Here is a 20,597-nt window from a genome sequence, read left to right on the forward strand (position 1 = left end):
TATTCGGTCAGTGACTCCAAAGCCCTTATGGACTTAGTATTATTACTTGAAGAAACCGAGGTTCTAAATCGTATTGCCTCCTCGATAGGAGACATAGTAAAGCGTGCCCCTTCCCGAAAAGCTTGCGACAGTACTGTGTGATATTGTAATTTCAGTATTCACTACTATATGTCAATGTTTAATTATATGATTATATACACTGTGTTTATTATTTTTTGGTCATTCCCAAAGGTGCAACTGGGCATACACCTGGGGGCCGTTAGGGGGCTCAAACATAGCCACTCAGTGCAAGTAGGGTGATCAACTGTATGAATGTCCCCCTACTAGCTCCATTGTTGACCATTTGGTCCGCTGATGTGGGAGCGTGGGTCTCCCTGTCCCAGCCTGGCCCACCCATTTCTAGAGTGCTTGGGAGGGTGCGATGAGGAGGCCCTCTCTCCTCATGGGTGAACCCTTGATGCAATTTCCTTTCTCCTTGGCGATTCTCATGCCAGGAATGGGTAAAAGGCTGGTTGGGACTGGGCCAGCATGTGTCGTCATCGTGGCGCATTATGCATTGTTGCCGTGCCACCGTGGCGCACTTTAGATAGGTGGGCAGTGCACCCTAGCCAGTGTTGTCTCGCATAGGATATGGTTTTAATATGGACTATATTTGACCCTAATAAGGGAGAATATGATGCAACAGAAGGTGAGAAAATTTCTACTTAGTAAAGGAGGATATGATGTAACAGGAAAGGCGGTTATAATGCTGCCCACAATGGGGGGGGGGGGGGCATGGCGTTCCTCCATTTTAAATCAAGACCAGTATATAAGGAGGCAGCAACTATAGTTCCATATCCCTCTTTTTTGGGGATCTGGACACATTTTTTACCCATTTGAGGTAGTCCTGGCATCTTTCCACATAGAAGTACATGAAATGTAGATTAGGCTGTATATATTGAGAGGTATGTTTTGGTAATGTTTTTTTTTCTCAAGTAACATTTATTACTATTTTATTTATTCATATTTTGATTCCCCCACTCCTAGTGGTTGCAGGGACTTAGTATATTTAATGCATTCCATTTATAGGGTTTTGCCCCTAATGTTTGCACGTTGTGTTTCTTTTTTTTTTACTTTTTTTGATATTTCTACCATCCCATTTTTACCATTTACTTTAAAAAATGTTTTTTAAACAGTATTTTCACTATAGTTGTTTATCTTTTATTATTGCCTTATGGGTATTTATTACTCGAGTAACCCATCTGCGGTGACACAAGTCTGTGGGATCCTTTTGAGGTTTCTCAGTCTCTATCGTCTGCTATGGTGGAGGCAGCAGCTGCACTACTGGGAATGTGATTTTTAATTACTTTTCTTGGCTGATGAGTACTAAAATGTCATGCACTTTGTAAGTGAGGATCTGTTCTGTGTTGTACTGTGTTGACTATTGATAGCAGTAAAAAAAAAAAATGGAGTCATTACCTTTAATTGACTTAGGTCTATGTTTATAAAATTAGTTGAACAAATGTGACACGCATTCGTCCAGCCATGATGAATTTTGGCCTTATTTTATTTAATACAGTGAATTCCTATGATTATCAGCTCCATTTAGTAGCCATGAAGCCGTATTGCGCTAATTTTCCTAATTGAGGTATTTTGGTAAAAATACTGTACCACATTATGTCCACTAGATTCATCTGTGTTGGGTCATTTTTATATATACATTGTTCCCTGCACAGAATCTGGGTGTGGCAGAATAGAGGAATGCCGGAAAGTAAGGTAATGTAGACAGCAATAAGGTGATGGCAAGGAATAGAGGTATAGGATGACAGAGTATCCTATCACTAGATGATACTGGCAAACAAAGGAAATTACTACGTTAAATAAAATATGGCTGTAATTTGTCACAGCTGGATGAATGCTTGTGTCAGGTTATACTGGTAGTGAGTCCTTGTAGAATGCAAACCAGGGATTCCCCAGAGTTTAAGCCCCAGCCTGCTTCTTCACCAGGGCCCCTGATGGTGGGGATTAGGGATGAGCTGAACACCCCCAGTTCGGGTCACAGCAGAAAATGTGAACAGGCAAAAAATTTGTGCGAACACCGTTAAAGTCTATGGGACACAAACATGAAAAAGTGATCATTTTAGAGGCTTATATGCAAGTTCTTGCCATAAAAAGTGTTTGGGGACCCGGGTCCTGCCCCAGGGGACATGTATCAATGCAAAAAAAAAGTTTTAAAAACTGACGTCGTTTCAGGAGCAGTAATTCTAATAATGCTTAAAATGAAACAATAAAAATTAAATATTCCTTGAAATATCGTGCCTGGGGTGGTCCCCTTAGTCTGCCTGTAAAGTAGCACATTTTCCCCAGGTTCATAACAGTCCCGCAGCAAAATGACATTTCTAAAGGAAAAAATGTAATTTAAAATTGCTCTCAGCTGTAATGTATTGCCAGATCTCGACAATATACATAAAAGATCATTGTAAAAAACAGTGTAGGGGTCCCCCCCCAAAATCCATTCCAGGCCCTTATCCAAGCACGCAACCTGGCAGGCCGCAGGAAAAGGGGGGTTGAGAGAGCGCATCCCCCCCTCCCGAACCATACCAAGCCACATGCCCTCAACATGGGGAGGGTGTTTTGAGGTCCCAAAGCACCCTCCCCATGGAACATCCATCTTTAATTACCCTGCCTGACGGTCCCGGGAAAAAAAAACCTGAAAAACTCCGCCTCCATTAGACCCTCTCACATTCCCACCAGACATGTAGATAGGTCCCAGTAGAGGAGTTACAGCGCCAACAGGAGGCTGGAGTGTATGGGAAAATTTTGTGTAATGTGGAGGGGTCCCTGTACCACCTGGACAGAATCTTGTAGTTCTTTTCCTGCAAATAGCAGGATATTGTTGACTTGTGAGTAAAATAGAATGAGGTTTGCCAGTCCGATCTGGAGATGTCCTCTCCCAAGTCCGCAGACCACATCCTGGTGTAAGGTGGCAAGTCATCATGTGTAAGAGCCTGTGGTAGACCGTATAGGGATGGAAGAAGGTGTCTGGGTGTTTCGGAGAGGGAGCACATCCTTTCAAATTCAGTATAGGGGCGGTGTATTTGGGAGGAAGTATGTAAGCGTTTAGAGAATGTGGATAAGTGCAGGGCAGTTAGCCAGTTGCAGGGTCCCGTCGATGTGGTACAAAGGAATGCGCTTTAGGTCAATCGGGGCGCTTAAAGGGCCACAATGTTGTCGCTCCCACGCCCTGAGGGAAGGCAGGGTTGTCAAACAGAGTGGTCAACGGGGAGTGGTCAGAGGACAGAATGGAGCAAGAACCCCTGTAATACCAAAGTCTAAGGGAGGCGAGTGTTAGATGGGCAAAGTCATTTCTGTACCCCCATAGAAGAGCCCAGAGGTCCACAGGGGCTAAGTCCTGCTCTATCGAGACGGACACCTTCAGGAAGGGGCGAGGAAACCATTCCAGGATGCGTGCCATATGCGGGAAAGTAGGGGAACATAATTCAGAGAAAATAGGTTAGAGAGATTGGAGGGAATAGTAACCCCTAGGTAGGATATTCCTCTCATTTGCCATTGGAAAGAGAAGTTTGATTTTAATGAGGACATCGTAGAGGCAGGGGGGAGATGTTGAGAGCTTCCATAATGGATATGTTAAGTTTGAAATTACTAAAGGAACCAAACTGGTGGAATTCCAGGAAGAGAGATGGTAGGGAGGTATGGGGGTGTTGTAGATAAACCAGGAGGTTGTCAGCATATAGGGATAGCTTGTGATGGGAGGAGGGTGTTTGGATACCTTGGATAGAGGCGTTCTGACGAATGCCACAGGCTAGGTGTTTTATGACAATGACAAACAAAAGGGGGGAGAGGGGACAGCCCTGCCGCGTGCCATTCGAGATGTTAAATTGCTCCAAGGCAGTGCCGTTTACTAATAATGAGGCGGAAGGTTGTGAATACAGGGACATCACCTTAGAGATAAAAGCTGTTCCTAAGCCTAATTGTTCTAGTGAGAGTCGTAGTAATCTCCAATTGACCCTATCAAACGCCTTTTCGGCATTGAAGGATAGAAGGCAGGCCTTTCAAATCTTTGCGCTGTATAAAAGAGATGAGATGGATCGTTTTGGTGGTATTGTCCCCTGCCTCGCGGCCGGGAACAAATCCCACCTGGTCATTATGGATCACTCCCGGGGGAAGGGGGGCATAGGCGATTGGCCAATACCTTTGCGAACAATTTAAGGTCTATGTTAAGCAAAGATATCGGCCGATAGCTACTACATTGGGATGGATCTTTGCCTGGTTTCGGTATTATGGAGATGTTGGCAGATAGTAATACTTTGGCAGGCACGTGGGAGTCATCTATGGCATTAAAAGCTTTAGTTAGAAGTGGCAAAGGTTTTGTAGAAACGACGGGTGTACCCATCTGGTCCAGGACATTTGTCTATCTTCAGGTCCTTCATGGCGTTTAAAAATTCGGACGTGACCAAGGGTTTGTCGAGCGCCAGGGATTCTAGTGTATCGATAGGGGTCAACGCCGTCTACATAATGTAGTCTCACATGTTGTCGCTAGAGGAAGTGTTTGGGGCTTTAGGTGATAGGTTGTAGAGTTGGGAATAGTATTGTCTACAGGAAGAGGAGATGCCTGTCGTATTAAACATCTTGTCTTGATTGGGTTGGGTGATAAAGGGAATGGAGTATTGGGGTGGTCTAGGGTGGAGGGTCCGCACTAAGTGTTTACCGCATTTATTAGCTAAGGAGTAGTGGTAGTTGCCTGCTCTGTCTCGAGCGATCAGGGAGTGCGAATCTAATGCCGTGTACACACAGTCGGACTTTTCGTCTACAAAAGTCCGACGGACGCCGACGGACCAAAGCCGGCTGACAATCCGATCGTGTGTGGGCTTCCCCGGACTTTCGACTAACTTTTCCAGCCACAAATCTGACGGACTTTAGATTTGGAACTTGCTTCAAATCTTTACGTCGTAACTCCACCGGACCCAGAAATCCGCTCGTCTGTATGCCAGTCCGACGGACAAAAACCCACGCTAGGGCAGCTATTGGCTACTGGCTATCAACTTCCTTATTTTAGTCTGGTGTACGTCATCACGTACGAATCTGTCGTACTTTTGTGTGATCGTATGTAGGCCAGTCCGTTCATTAGAAAGTCTGCCGCAAGTCCGCCAAAAGTCCGTCGAAAGTCTGTCGGACGGGCTGTCGGACTTTTGTAGCCGAAAAGTCCGACCGTGTGTACGTGGCATAAGAGTTGAAGTAGACTTTGACAGGCATTTGATAATTGAACGAAAATGATGGGGTCCAAATCTTGCTTGTGGAGAGGTTCGAGGTCTGCAATAGTGGAAAGGAGGCGGCGTATATCGTCAGCTCTTATCCTATTGAGGCGGGAGCAATGCTGTATGAGTACTCCCTGTACCACTGTGAAGGAATGTAATGTAGATAATGATAATCAGAAAATGCCTATTTTCTTATGTGTATACATGTTTCTATGCAACTCCTTACTTATATAGTATACAGATTAGCCTTGCTTTGGAACCAAGTAAGATGGAGTCTAACTCCCACCCCCCCTCATTGGAAGAATGAGGAAGTGAAGAGGGAGCCAGCAACAACCAAGCCTCAGCATCAAGTTTCTGCATTCTTCCTGTATTTCAGCCAAAGAGATGTACCTATTAGACTGACATAGCAATGACGTATAATCTATTATTCTCTCTGTATTAAACATTAGCACCGCCCTGCAATAAACCAGAAGTGGGGAAGTAACCGAGCTGAACACGTGTCGGTGTTTGCTTCCAGCGTGCATGTACATTCACACTTTCTAATTAGGAACAGCAGCAGATAACCTTGAACTCGATTGCAGTTCTTATCCATTACACCACGCATTTTAAGGCTTCCCATTCATTGAAGGGGAGGTAGTGTCTGAGGAGTGATCGAACATAAAGTTCATAATGGTTTTGGAGTTGTCGTCTACACAAAGAGTCTCGTAGCCGATTATCATTGAGCCTCCAGTGTGTGCCCCTACGGGTTCCCTGGGGTCGTGCCAGAGTCAAATAGACTGGGGCGTGATCAGACCAGAGTAGGTGGCCGATGGATGCTTGGAGGGGGGTATCCAGCAGAGATTGTGAGATCAGAAAGTGGTCGAGTCTGCTGTAGGAGTTGTGTGCTGCGGAATAATGGCTGTATTCCTTCTCTGTAGGATGCTGGACACGCCAAACATCCACCAGGTGGGAAGAGTGTAGCAGGGATTTGATGCGTGTCAGTGAAGAGAAAGGAACAGAGGACTTACCCGAGGATGTGTCTGCAGACAGGGACAGGGCAATGTTGAGCTCTCCACCGATGATAAAGCAGGGGCCCCTAAAGGAGGAGTCTGGTGAGAATGGATGAGAGGAACCGAGCCTGATCCACATTAGGGACGTATAGGTTGGCCACTGTGATTTAGTATCAGTTTGAGAAAGATGAAGCAACCAGCTACGTCAATAAGTGAGTCTAGGACCTCAGGATTTATGGAAAGCGATGGAAATCCCTTTGGATTTGGCATGGGGGTTAGTACTATGGTACCATTGTGGATAATATCTGTTGCACAGGGCGGGTATGGAGCCCGTGCGATAATGCATTTCCTGCAATAGCAGAATATTGGAGCGCATTTTGTGAAAGTGGTAAAGGATCTGGCTCCGCTTCTCCTGTACGTTAAACCCCCTGCAGTTAAAAGATGCTAAAATAATCGGGCAGTCAGTCGCCATAAGGAGTTGAGATGGGCGGGGAGGGGGGGCGGTAGGCACATCTGGAGTCTCGTGGGTCAGCAGCTCTTGGTCGGGAAAATGGAGCAAAGAGAGGCACAGAGGGAGAGAAAGCAGGGAGGGAGAGAGGGAAGGAACAGGAAGCAAACAAAGAGGAGATGAGAGAAAAGTGACGCAAGTCAAAGGGACCTTAAGCATAAAAAAAAATTTGTCTCGGTCACAGTTACCGTTCCCCAATCCAAAAATTGTAAGTGGGAGCAATTGAGTATGTGCGTTTGGTGTCAATGGGGAAAGGAACCAACAGGTCAGATTTAACAGTAACAAAAAAGGCCACTATGTGGCTCCAAAGGACTACAAGTAAGGGATAAAAAACCTATTAGGATATACAGCAGTATACCATACAGTGCCCATGATGGCACTGTATGAAAGGAAAAGGCCTTAAGGGGGGGGGGGAGCAGGGAAAAAAATCGCAGGGCAGCTCCCTGGCCCTAAGCTCCACAGGGTATGAAACAATATTCACAACCGGTAATTAGACAGTATAATACTAAAATGATAATGCATAGTAAAGGTTGTAAACATGGTATGGGAAACTCTAGATATTGGGGAGTGTGTAGTTATTCTGGGGGTGAGCTCAATGTGGTAGGCTGTGGTGGAAGGCAGCAGCGTAACATAAACATGTACATTAGGGTGTAAGAGAGACATTGTACATAAGGAGGCACATATGGTGAGCGGATTAACTAGAGCAACCTGCAAACAAAAAGTGAATAAAAAACATGAAGGAAACACAGATAACAGTCTAGGTCATAGGACGAATGTACTTTGAGGAGAAAAAAATGATAAAGTCAAAAACAATCATCAAAAAACAAAGTAGTAACATGCAGGGGGGGCAGACTTGAGCCTGTGTATGCCCTGGAATATCACAGGGGTGGTCCCTGCAAAGGGGAAAAACCAGGATGATTGTCCAGGCAGGAGTCAATCGTTGAGACATAGGTCTGGAGTTGCTTTTGTGGCCCTGTTTCTGCCATTGTGGGGTGAAGGGTAAGCCAGGGGTAGTCGGTGTGAATGGCCAATCAGGCAGGGAGGCTTGTGGGAGCTCCAGTGTGCTGAGGAATGAAGGTAAATCTCCCATGGTGCGGAAAATGGCGGTTTTACCCTTGTGGTGTACCTGGAGGTGGAAGGGGAATCGGCGTTGATATTTTATCTGGCTGGATTGTAAAAGCTGTGTAAGGGGCTTCAATGCTTTCCTCATTGCCGGTGTCTGACAGGAGAGATCTGGGAGAAGCATCACAGGGGTATCATTGAAGAGGATCGTGTTCGGTGAGCTGGCAGCTCTCATGATGTTCTCCTTGATCCTATAAAAGTGGACCCAGCACAGGGTATCTCGCACAAAGGAGGGGTCAGGGGTACGGGGACCTGAGGTCCTGTACACACGGTCCAGTTCAATGGGGTCATCTTTCGGGCATTGTAGTAATTGATTAAAAATAGCCATCACAGCCGCGGGCAGATTTTAGGGGTCTACAGGGATCTCGAGTATGTGGATATTATTGCGACAATAGCGATTTTCAATGTCGTCTTGTTGGTAGGAAAGCTGCTGCAGCATGACAGTGTGAGTGTTGAGGATTTTGTAATGAGGCTGCACAGTGTTGCTGAGGCTATCTGTAGTGCTTTCTATGTCCTCAAAGCGTGCTCCTATGTCCTTTTTAAAGTCAGAGTTTCCCTTTTTGTATGCTTTTTCAATCCTGTGGACACAATGCTTAAAGTCTGCTTTAGTGGGCAGGGATCTGATGTAACTTTGAAGGGATCTCATCTGTGACTCCATGTTCCAGCCTTCACCTGAGCCCAGGGAGGCATTGGAGCGGCTTCTGGTGAGCCTGGGGGGGAAGTCGGGGTCCTCAGGGAGTGAGAGATGGCTATGTGAGCTCATCTGTGTGTGCAGGGCCAAGTCAGAGCATGCTGGGGATGGCGGTGCCGGCGCTATCTTGGATTCCGAACGGCGCTCTGTGGTGGCACGAGATCTGGTGAAATAGTCCTCTAAATCGCCCCCTGGTCGGTTCCCGCTGGTGTTCTTCGGGTGCCTTGGGCTTATCTTTCCCCATGTGCTGTATTTCAGGGGAGCTTCCTGCTGAAATGTGGTCCGTGGAGCCAAGGGACCCGGGAGCTGTGTGAAAGCACGTCTCACTGCTCCATGCGGCAAGCCATGCCCTATCATCATTCTTTATTTTAAAGTAACAGCATGACCTTAATAATAATGAAGCCCCTTCCTTATTCAACAAAATTTGTATAAATGAGTAGAATAAAAGAAGAGAGAAGATAATAGAGAAATAAAAAGAAAAAATGAAGTGGTGAACCAACCGCTCCGTCCCTCCCACAGGTCCAGCACATAGCGCTATTTGTTATTTTCCTCAGATATAATGTACTCATGGGTCCCACGTTTTATCATTCAGGGAGGCTGATCATTTTTCATTTACCATTATCTATGATGATTCTGTGTTTATCAGTGCAAATAGGAGAGACAAAGACCTCCAAGATCTATCAATTGCTATCCTTGCAGCTAGGAAACCTCCTCAATTGGTCGACCTGATAGGGCTTGTCAGGGGGATATATATAAGGTTAGTCTGAGTTAAGGAAAATATAAAATTATAAACTCGGATCCAACACCTCTTAACTTTTGGGCATGTCGAGTGGAATGGCCTTACTAGGGTTGCTACCTCATCCCTTCAATCCAGGACACATATGAAATACACAGGTTCTGAGGCTGATTTAATGCAGACGAGGCACCAAGTGAGTTTAATTACCAAAGCAATCAGCCACAAAACCTGTTTAATTAATATGTGTTCGGTTTTAAAGGGATGAGGTGACAACCCTACCCCTTACATTGGTGACCAATGGGAGAAAGACCCACTTATATCGGTTATGTCAGTGGGAGAAGGACATTCTTATATCATCATCAGTGGGAAGACTGCCCCCTTACAGATCATTGATATCAGTTGTTACTAGGGTTGCCACCTCATCCCTTTAAACCCGAACACATATTAAATTACACAGGTTTTGAGGCTAATTAAATACAGATAAGGCACCAAGTGAGTTTAATTACCTCCTTAATCAGCCACAGAACTTGTGTAATTTATATGTGTTCAGGTTTAAAGGGATGAGGTGGCAACTCTAGTTGTTACTGAGAGACAGAAATTGTTTATTGCTGAATCTACGCCTAGAAACCTTTAGAAGCATCCTGTCTGAGAAAGGATGGACTAGGCAGTAATATATTTCTATCCCCCTTGGTGAGAGTGGAGATGATTCATCTATAACAGTGATGGCGAACCTTGACACCCTAGATGTTTCGGAACTACATTTCCCATGATGCTCATGCACTCTGCGGTGTAGTTGAGCATCATGGGAAGTGAGAAATGGGAGTTCCAAAACATCTGGGGTGCCAAGGTTCGCCATCACTGATCTATAAGGATATAATACAGTACATACACAACACACAGCACAATGCCGTGTTCACACTACGAGACGTTTCTCTGTGCTGCAGTTTCTCTGAGCGCCACAAGGTGGTGATCTCACTTTTAACTAGACAGGAAGTCTCTATGGAAGGCAGGAAGTGATGTCAGGTACAGACAGGAAGTTTCTGGTGAGAGGTGAGTCGGGAGGAAAGTAGAGAGAAGACATTGCTGGAAGTGGCAGTAGAGGAGGTAATAAGATCTTATTTTCTTTTTACACCCAGTAACCCCCGTCATGTCCGTCCTCTTCCTCCATAGTCACTGTGATGTCTTTTATCTCCAGCAGATGATGATACACACATATATAGTGTGGAAACCTAGATTAACCCCTTCAGGGGCCGAACATTTCCCCACTTACGGGACCGGAACATTCTCTTCATTTTGGAGATAAATTCTAGTAATATGGTCCTCTAAACAAACAGCACTGACAATAAATAGACAAGACAATGACCATCCTGACCATACATGGCCTACAAAGGGTAATTATTACACTACACAGGCAGCCAATGGGCAATCATTACAATATGCAGCCAACAAAATGATGGAGTGCAGGGGTCAGGAGTATGGAGCATAGAGCCCCTTACATTGCTGGTCAGGAGGAAGAAAACATTCTCCAGCCTGCCATGAAGAATATGTTCCATCATTGGTGTCAGAGGGAGGAAAATACTGAAGGTTCTAAAAGAAGTAGAGGAGCTGAGGGGTCTTTGAGGGGAATACTGAGACTGAAGGACTTTGAGGCTCCTGAGGGGGTAGTGGGGGTGAAAGATTCTGAGGGGGTCGTGTAGCTGAAGGACTCTGGGCACTTGATAGGGTCGGTGGGTAGCAGGGCTCCGAGGGAAGAAGAGGCTGTAGGGCTCAGGGGGACCCTAAGGTACAGAGGTGGGGCTCTTGTTCTATGACGGTCCTCCCACCTAAACTTACTTTTCAGAACTCCTGCCAGGAAAGGAAGGCAACCTTTACATTCTTACCATCTCACTGGTCAAATAAACATTTTCAAGACACCAAGTGGAATGAAGAAGGACAGCCTTTCATCGGGCACTTATTCCTTGAGGAAATCTGTTTGCGCATCATCAACAGATGGTCAGGGGTCAGTGCTCTGCATCTGAGGGAGGCAGTCCAATACCTTCCCATGACACAGGCTCTTGCAGTGCCCGGTGCTGGAATTCATAACACCAGGAGCCCACTGCTACTCTGTACATTGGAAGGATGAGAACAGATTATTGCTCTACTCCACCAGCAGCATCCTCCTGCTATCCAATCCCTTCTCTTACTGCAGAGAGTGACATCACTCCTTTGGATTGGAGCCTTGCAGTGGGAGTTCTGCCAATTAGCCGGCAACTCCGGCCAAAAGTCAGCAAGTCCCCCTTCCTAGACATCATGATGACCCTCCATTGACCTCACAGAACTGCCTCAGAGCAAACAAGGCAAAGGAAGGATCATATTTATCATTCCTTGTCTGCAGATCTAACACTAATCAAACCAGTTCAGATAAGGGAATTTTTGATCGGGCAGGGGAAGAGGGTTCATGAAAACGTAGCAAAAGCTAAACAGTCCAAAACGAAATGTGTTCCTATAGGGTAGTGGTTACTAAATGTGCAGCATCCCTCCTATTACCCCCCTCACATCCACATCCTATTATTGTGTGACCAATACCATGCAAATAATTCTTACGTTCATTTCGCAAAGTTATCCGTCTACAAGGAGACCTGTATAGATCAAATGACGGCACCAATGAGGATGGAGGAGGACCAGAGTCACATGACTGAGAAGATACTAAACTTCACCATGGAGATCATCTACCTGCTGACCGGAGAGGTGAGGAGGATTCTGGGAGGTCACATGACATCACTCTCATCTCTATTAATAAAACACAAACCTGACTGGAGAGGTGAGGAGGATTCTGGGAGGTCACATGACATCACTCCTATCTCTATTAATAAAACACAAACCTGACTGGAGAGGTGAGGAGGATTCTGGGAGGTCACATTACATTAATTATAGGATTGCACCGATACTGATACTAGTATACTTGTACTCGTGCAAATGCTCCGATGCCTGATCCGATACCTGGGCAGCCTCGGGGCAAGATCGGTGCGGTGGTGGGGGCAGTTACAAGCACCGATCTCCCTATATAGCTTTTCTGACAGCCGCTTCTCCTCCTCTCCCTCCCGCAACTGTCAGGGAGATTGGTGCTTGTACCTGCCCCCACCGCCGCATCGACTGTCCCCTGTGTCCTGCTCCGGGTCCCCCTCTGTGCTCCCGGGTCTCTGTGTCCTGCTCCGGGTCCCCCTCTGTGCTCCCGGGTCTCTGTGTCCTGCTCCGGGTCCCCCACTGTGCTCCCGGGTCTCTGTGTGCTGCTCTGGGTCCCCCTCTGTGCTCCCGGGTCTCTGTGTCCTGCTCCGGGTCCCCCTCTGTACTCCCGGGTCTCTGTGTCCTGCCCTGGGTCCCTCTCTGTGCTCCCGTATCTCTGTGTGCTGCTTCGGGTCCCCCTCTGTGCTCCCGGGTCTCTGTGTCCTGCTCCGGGTCCCCCTCTATGCTCCCGGGTCTCTGTGTCCTGCTCCTGGTCCCCCTCTGTGCTCCCGGGTCTCTGTGTCCTGCTCCGGGTCCCCCTCTGTGCTCCTGGGTCTCTGTGTCCTGCTCCGGGTCCCCCTCTGTGCTCCCGGGTCTCTGTGTCCTGCTCCGGGTCCCTCTCTGTGCTCCTGGGTCTCTGTGTGCTGCTCCGGCTTCCCCTCTGTGCTCCCTGTGTCCACCTCCGGTTCTCCTCTGGCTCCCGTGTTGTCATCCAGGTCCTGCTCTGTGTCCTCCTCCAGGTCCTGATCCGTGTCCTCCGGGTCCCCCTGTGTCCTCCCCGACTCTCTGTTCCTCCTCCAGTCCCCCCCATGTCCCGGATCTTTCAGGATGGGTAGCAGGGGAAGGAGCTGGTAAATATGTAATTTGCTGGCTCCTTCCTTTTCCGAATGCACAGAGTCACTGATCACTGACTCTGTGCATTCATAACTGAGCATTGTAACCTGTGTTTAGCCTCTGTCTCCTCTCCATTCATCTTCAGTGCAGCTGAGGCTGCTGAGAAAGGGGCTGGGAATCTCTATCCTCAGTCCCTTTCCCTGTCTCAAAGGGGAGATATCAGGAGTCTGTTTAGACCCCTGATATCTCACCAAAGCCCCCTCCCCCCAAAAAAACAACAAAAAAAACTAAAATAAATAATTGTAATAAATATTTAAAAAGTTAAATAGTAAATTTTTTTTTTTTATAAAAAACACTGACACTGGCCACTCCCCCCCCCCCCCCTTAAAAAAATGAAAGCATTGTAAGCATGTAAAGCATTGTAAAAAAAATAAGAAAAACATTTAAAATTGTAAAAAATAATAAAAAAATAAAATAAAATAAAATAGAAAACTACTGACACAGTCTACACCTCATCAGTGCCACCTATCAGTGCTGCATATTAGTGCCACTGTCACATGACATAAAAAAAGTATCGGTATCGGCGAGTACTTGAAAAAAGTATCAGCCTTGAAAAAGTGGTATCGGTGCAACTCTAATTAATTATCCCTATTAATAAAACACAGACCAGAGAGGTGAGGAGGATTCTGGGATTCTAATATGACATTCCTATTGGTTCCTTAAAATAGAGATTTCCTCTTGTGAAGTCAGGTGACCATTTGACTATCACAGTGCCTCCATGTGACTCCCTAAAACCTGAGAGACACAACATGCAGAAGATTCTAGAAGTCGCCAAGAAGATGATGGAGCTGCTGACAGGAGAGGTGAGCGGTGCTGGGAATTCTGGGACATTATCCAGTAACAGACAAGGGATGTGTCTGGATGGTGACTGTATCATTGTGTGTGTCAGGTTCCTATAAGGTGTCAGGATGTCACTGTCTATTTCTCCATGGAGGAGTGGGAGTATTTAGAAGGACACAAGGATCTCTACAAGGACATCATGATGGACAATCAGCCGCCCCTCACATCACCGGGTAAGAGGAGACTTTATTGTAAAGGAGAGAGCAGTACGGAGGGTCCACCTAGATCCCCATCATCTGATAAACACATAGAAACAATGTATTCAGTCAGTGTGTGTGTTTCCTACAGATGGATCCAGTAATGGGAACCCACCAGAGAGATGTCCCCGTCCTCTGTATTCCGGGGATTCCACACAGGAAGGTCACATCATCCCTCACCATCATCAGGTAGATGAGGAACAATCACTGATAGGTATGATTTATAAATGGCTTGTTTGATATAATGGATGTTATATAAAATATTCAGAGTGGAATCTGTGAGAATTTTAATATTGTTGTCAAAGATGATAGTAAAGAGGAGGATGAGAAGTATGGAGTGATGGAGGAGTTTTCAGAAGGACACAAGGATATGATGGAGCCACCCTATACCAGGAACCCACCAGAGAGATGTCCCCATCCTCTGTATTCCTGGAATTTCACTCAGGAAGATAACACCATCCCTCATCATTACAAGGTTGGTGAGATGGAGCTTCTAGAACATGGACTCATGGAGACAATGTGTTTTTCTTTTATGTGATTTCACATATATTAAAGCTTAAATTTTTATGATATGTTCCATCATTCTCCTGGTTTAGGGTGAAGATCTGATAGATATAAAAGTTGAGATTAAATCAGAAGAAGAAGAGAGATATGTGAGGGATGATCAGCAGTCTATGGAGGAGGATGGAATAACGGGGACATTTATAGAGGAGGAAACTCCTACAGAGATCAGCACAGGTGGGTCATTAACACTAAATACATTCCTCCACCCATACTGCTCACTGATTGGTTCAGAGTAGGGAGGGTAGAGTCACTGAGTGGAGTCTCAGGAGATTGGAGGCATCGGAGTGGGATCTCTGCAACTTGTTTTAGGTAAGTAAACATTTAAGCTACCACTGATTACTGAACTGCAATATTATGAGTCCTGACCCTTACACTATATACATTATGCCATACATTACATAATTCTCACACTATATAGTCCTAATTGTTGTATCATGTACAATATAGTCCTGACTTCTGCTCTCTCCCCTCTACCCACTGCTGTATATAAACATAATATGTATTCTCTTTTGCTACACCCATCTCCTACAAGATGGACATTTTATATCTGATGATTTGATTGGAGCACAGACTTTTACATGTTGATAATAATGTGATAACATCCTCAGACTTTGGAACCTTAAACAGAAAGTGATAATGAGGGAGGAGTCAATAACCCAATGATGGTGGTCTTCAGGATCAGTCCAGTCTTCATCTTGGTTGTTCTCCCCCCATCCTCACTCTCTGACCTCTGGTGGGGCTCAGCCCCGCTGTTATTCATGACTAAATCATGGACTAAATAAGGAAGTGCAGGACTTCTTGTGTTGGGAAGATGGCAATGAGTGATAGAAGGGGTGGAGACACTCATCCTATAATCCCCTCATCACTGTCACTCCTATAAAAGACAGTTCTCGTTGTTTCCTCACTCTCTGACTAAGGTCCATGAATAAAGAAATGAACTGGTAGGAGATCAGAGGACCAATTTACTAGTTACGCAGAATCAGGCCTCGACCCCTACAACCCTGGCAAACAGATGACACTAAAATTCTCAAAAAACGTAGTCTCGCTCTTGAGCGTCTGTGGCACAAGACTAAGTCTCTCAAAGACTTCAACCAATACAAATCTGCCCTCCAAATATACTATTCTTTCCTCCACACTGCCAAGCAAACCTATTTTACAACTCTTATTAACACTTTCTCATCCAATCCCCGTAAACTCTTCTCTACCTTCAACTCTCTACTTTGTCCTCCACCGCCTCCCCCCACTGACATACTCACTGCCCAGGAGATCGCTAATCACTTCAAAAACAAGATTGATACAATCCGTGATAAAATCTCCATTCTACAGGTATCTCCCCCAGCTAAGACCCCATGTCAACAGGTACAACTGACACTCCCCCTATTCAAACCTTCTACTACTACAGATGAAGTTGCTAAACTCCTTTCTATCGCCCACCTAACCACCTGTCCCCTGGACCCTATTCCCTCTCAAATGCTACCGTCACCCTCTGACCCCATCCTACACTCTCTAACCCACATCTTCAATCTCTCCCTCACCTGTGGCATCTTCCCCAATGCTCTAAAACATGCACTGGTCAACCCCATACTTAAAAAGCCGTCCTTGGACCCTACCAATCTTAACAACCTACGCCCTATCTCCTTGCTCCCCTTTTCCTCTAAACTCCTTGAACGCCTGGTTTACAACCAACTGGGTGACCACCTCATTAAAAACAACCTTGATCCCCTTCAATCTGGATTTCGCCCTCAACACTCCACAGAAACTGCTCTTTTAAAACTCACAAATGACCTACTAACTGCAAAAACCAACAAACACTATTCTGTACTCCTACTTCTGGATCTTTCAGCTGCCTTTGACATGGTTGACCACCCTCTCCTCCTCAAAAAACTTTACTCCCTCGGTCTCTGTGACTGTGCTCTTCAGTGGCTCTCATCCTACCTATCCCAACGCACCTTCAGTGTCACTTACAATTCTACTTCCTCCACTCCTCTTCCCTTCCCTGTCGGGGTCCCCCAAGGTTCTGTTCTTGGACCTCTTTTATTTTCAATCTACACCTCTTCCCTGGGTCAGCTGATAGCCTCTCATGGCTTTCAATATCATTTCTACACTGACGACACACAAATCTATCTCTCCACCCCTCAACTCACTCCATGAGTCTCCTCACGCATCACTAACTTACTAACCGACATATCTGTATGGATGTCACACCACTTCCTCAAACTCAACTTGTCCAAAACCGAGCTTATAATATTTCCTCCCCCACGTTCCTCTTCTGACTTCTCTGTCAAGAGCAATGGCAAAACCATCCACCCGTCCCCACATGTCAGGGTGCTAGGTGTTATCCTGGACTCTGAACTCTCCTTTCAGCCCCACATCCAATCACTTTCCAAAGCTTGCCGCCTCAACCTCCGCAACATCTCTAAACTACGTCCCTTTCTAACCAATGAAACCACAAAGCTCCTGATTCACTCCCTGGTTATCTCTCGCCTTGACTACTGCAACTCTCTCCTCATTGGATTACCTTTAAATAGACTATCCCCCCTTCAGTCCATCATGAATGCGGCTGCCAGACTCATCCACCTTACAAACCGCTCGGTGTCTGCTACCCCTCTCTGCCAATCCCTCCATTGGCTGCCACTCGTCCAACAAATTAAATTCAAAATACTAACAATAAGTTACAAAGCCATCCACAACTCTGCCCCCAGCTACATCACTAGCCTAGTCTCAAAATACCAACCTAATCGCCATCTCCGTTCCTCCCAAGACCTCCTGCTTTCTAGCTCCCTCATCACCTCCTCCCATATCCGCCTCCAGGACTTCTCCCGAGACTCGCCCATCCTCTGGAATTCCCTACCCCAATCTGTCAGACTGTCTCCAACTTTATCCACTTTTAGGCAATCCCTGAAAACTTTTCTCTTCAGAGAAGCCTATCCCGCCTCCATCTAACAACTGCACTATTTTCTCCATTAGCTCATCCCCCACAGCTATTACCCTTTTGTATAACTTGACCCTCCCTCCTAGATTGTAAGCTCTAACGAGCAGGGCCCTCTGATTCCTCCTGTATTGAATTGTATTGTACTTGTACTGTCTGCCCTAATGTTGTTGTAAAGCACTGCGTAAACTGTCGGCACTATATAAATCCTGTATAATAATAATAATAATAGTTACCTTGAGGGTGGAATTGTAAGATCCTCAGAGACAAAGCTGCCTGATGTGGGCGGAGTCCTGGTTTAGGGGAACCAATCTGCTCATGTCTAGTAATAATCTTTTTATTTGTATTTTAGTAGATGGACGGGAGATGAGGAAAACCTCAGAGGATTGTCTCACTTTGTCTCCAGACTGTAAAGTAGAAGATGAGGACATCACACAGTATAGTCCAGGAGAAAACCCGGCTACCTCAAATGTCCATCCGGCACCACACAGTGTAGATGGACCATCGTATTCCTCTTATCCTGAGGAACTTCAGACTGTGAGGGACGGTGCCGTCCTTCCAACAGAGAAGAGGTTTTCCTGTACTGAGTGTGGGAAGTGTTTTCATTATAAATCTGATTTTAATGTGCATAAGAAATCTCACAGAGTTGAGAAGCCATATTCCTGTCCTAAGTGTGGAAAATATTTTGTAAAGAAATCAGAACTTGTAGAACATCAAAGTTCTCACGCAGGAGAAAAACCATATTCCTGTTCTGAGTGCGGGAAATGTTTTTCACATAAGTCCAATGTTTACAGACATCAGAAATTGCACACGGGAGAGAAGTCATATTTCTGTTCTGAATGCGGGAAATGTTTTTCACAGAAGACCGATCTTTACAGACATCAGCGATTGCACACAGGTGAGAAGCCATATTCATGTTCTGAGTGCGGGAAATGCTTTGTACAAAAATCAGAACTTGTCGCACATCAACGATGTCACACTGGAGAAAAGCCATATTCCTGTCCTGAGTGCGGGAAATGTTTTTCACATAAGTCGCATCTTTACAGACATCAGAGATTGCACACAGGTGAGAAGCCATATTCCTGTCCTGAGTGCGGGAAACGTTTTATACAAAAATCGCTACTTGTCACGCATCAGAGGTCTCATACTGGGGAAAAGCCATTTTCCTGTTCTGAATGCGGGAAATGTTTTTGCCAAAAATCAATACTTCTCACACATCAGAGGTCCCACACTGGGGAAAAGCCATTTTCCTGTCCTGAATGCGGGAAATGTTTTTCAAATAAGTCTCAGCTTTACAGACATCAGAGATTGCACACAGAGGAGAAGCCGTATTCCTGTCCTGAGTGCAGGAAATGTTTTCAACAAAAATCAGAACTTGTCACGCATCAGAGGTCTCACACGGGGGAAAAGCCGCATTCCTGTCCTGAGTGCGGGAAATGTTTTTCACAGAAGTCACATCTTTACAGACACCAGAGATCTCACAAGGGGGAGAAGCCACTTTCCTGTCCTGAGTGAGGGAAATGTTACTCACTGAAGTTCTGTCATTACAATTGAACACACAAAACAATGAACGTTCCTGTCCTGAGTGAGGGAATTGTTCCTCACTGAAGTCCTGCCTTCCTGTACATCAGGGATCCCACACAACCCTCGAGGTGTATTAGTGCCTTGAGTGCGGGAAATGTCTTCTATATGAATGTTGCTGGACATCACAGCTCTCATGTGGGGAAGAAGCACACCCTGATATACACCTCAGATATACTCCATGGCTGATCTTCATCATGTAAGAAACAGTTCATAAGGAGATCAGAGATCACCAAAGACATGGATGAAGTGTTGTACCATGGTGGCCATTGATAGCAGGAGAAAAATAAAAATGGTGTCCCTACTTTTGTTTGGCTGAGTTTATTTTTTAGAGGTCTATTTTTGAATACACTGTTGAAATAATGTGACAAGGACTTACAGCCAAGACAAATTTTGACAGTTTTTTTTATTTCTTACAGTGATTTCCTATGATCATTAGCTACATCTAGTGGCAGAACTGCAGGATTAATACCGTTTTATAGACACTAGATAAATCTGATGATCGTAGGAAATCAAAATAAACTATTCCACCCACTCCGTGCTTCTGATGTACCCCTACTCAACAATTCTCACTCTCAAAAAGATTAGAAACTTGAGTAAAAGTGTGACCAGTAAAATCCCACCCAACCAATGGGCTGTTGTATTATAAGTCTCTTATGACCAATATTAATACATTCAGGCTAGTCCCAAACTTATACAGTGCTAAAACAAAACAAACTTGTCTCTGATAGTGCAGAGTTAATCTCAGAAATCGTCAAAAATGTATTATTCCACAAAATAAAGGAATATATATATATATACATATATATATATATATATATATATATATATATATATATATATATATATAAATAGGCACCCAATACTGTGAAGAATGTAATAATTAACGTCAACAAATATAAAACAAAACTAGTATATGACTAACTCTATCTAGTGCTGTGTAACTGATGCATATCAATGCCTATGGTCCAATCCAGTGAGTCCCCCTCCACTCCCGTGTACTGCTATGTTGCATCTGTTCCCACTTCACGGAGAGACCAAATCGTCTACCTTCTGCAGCAGGGATCTGCAATTAGCGGACCTCCAGCTGTTGCAGAACTACAAGTCCCATCATGCCTCTGCCTCTGGGTGTCATGCTTGTTGCTGTCAGAGTCTTGCTATGCCTCATGAGATTTGTATTTCTGCAACAGCTGGAGGTCCGCTAATTGCATATCCCTGTTCTACACCGAGGATCCTGGGGTGCCACCAAATATTGACGTTTCCAAAATGCACTCTCTCCTATAAAATTAATGTATGCCTGGGCCACACA

The 20,597-nt window shown here is 45.3% G+C and overlaps 1 protein-coding gene across 1 annotated transcript in view; it reads left to right on the top strand.

The window, feature by feature from the left end:
- The window catches only part of LOC141121632 (uncharacterized), a 125,427-nt gene extending 105,839 nt beyond the window's left edge, over positions 1–19,588 (top strand). Inside the window, 8 exon segments of the mRNA XM_073611281.1 lie at positions 6,173–6,200; positions 11,900–12,028; positions 13,846–13,980; positions 14,067–14,190; positions 14,306–14,428; positions 14,520–14,689; positions 14,811–14,952; positions 18,060–19,588. Coding sequence (XP_073467382.1) covers positions 6,173–6,200; positions 11,900–12,028; positions 13,846–13,980; positions 14,067–14,190; positions 14,306–14,428; positions 14,520–14,689; positions 14,811–14,952; positions 18,060–19,261 — 2,053 coding nt within the window. The 3' untranslated portion in view covers positions 19,262–19,588.
- The last annotated feature ends 1,009 nt before the right edge of the window (positions 19,589–20,597 follow it).

The sequence above is a fragment of the Aquarana catesbeiana genome, unplaced genomic scaffold (genome assembly GCF_042186555.1).
Source record: "Aquarana catesbeiana isolate 2022-GZ unplaced genomic scaffold, ASM4218655v1 unanchor226, whole genome shotgun sequence".
Taxonomy (NCBI): domain Eukaryota; kingdom Metazoa; phylum Chordata; class Amphibia; order Anura; family Ranidae; genus Aquarana; species Aquarana catesbeiana.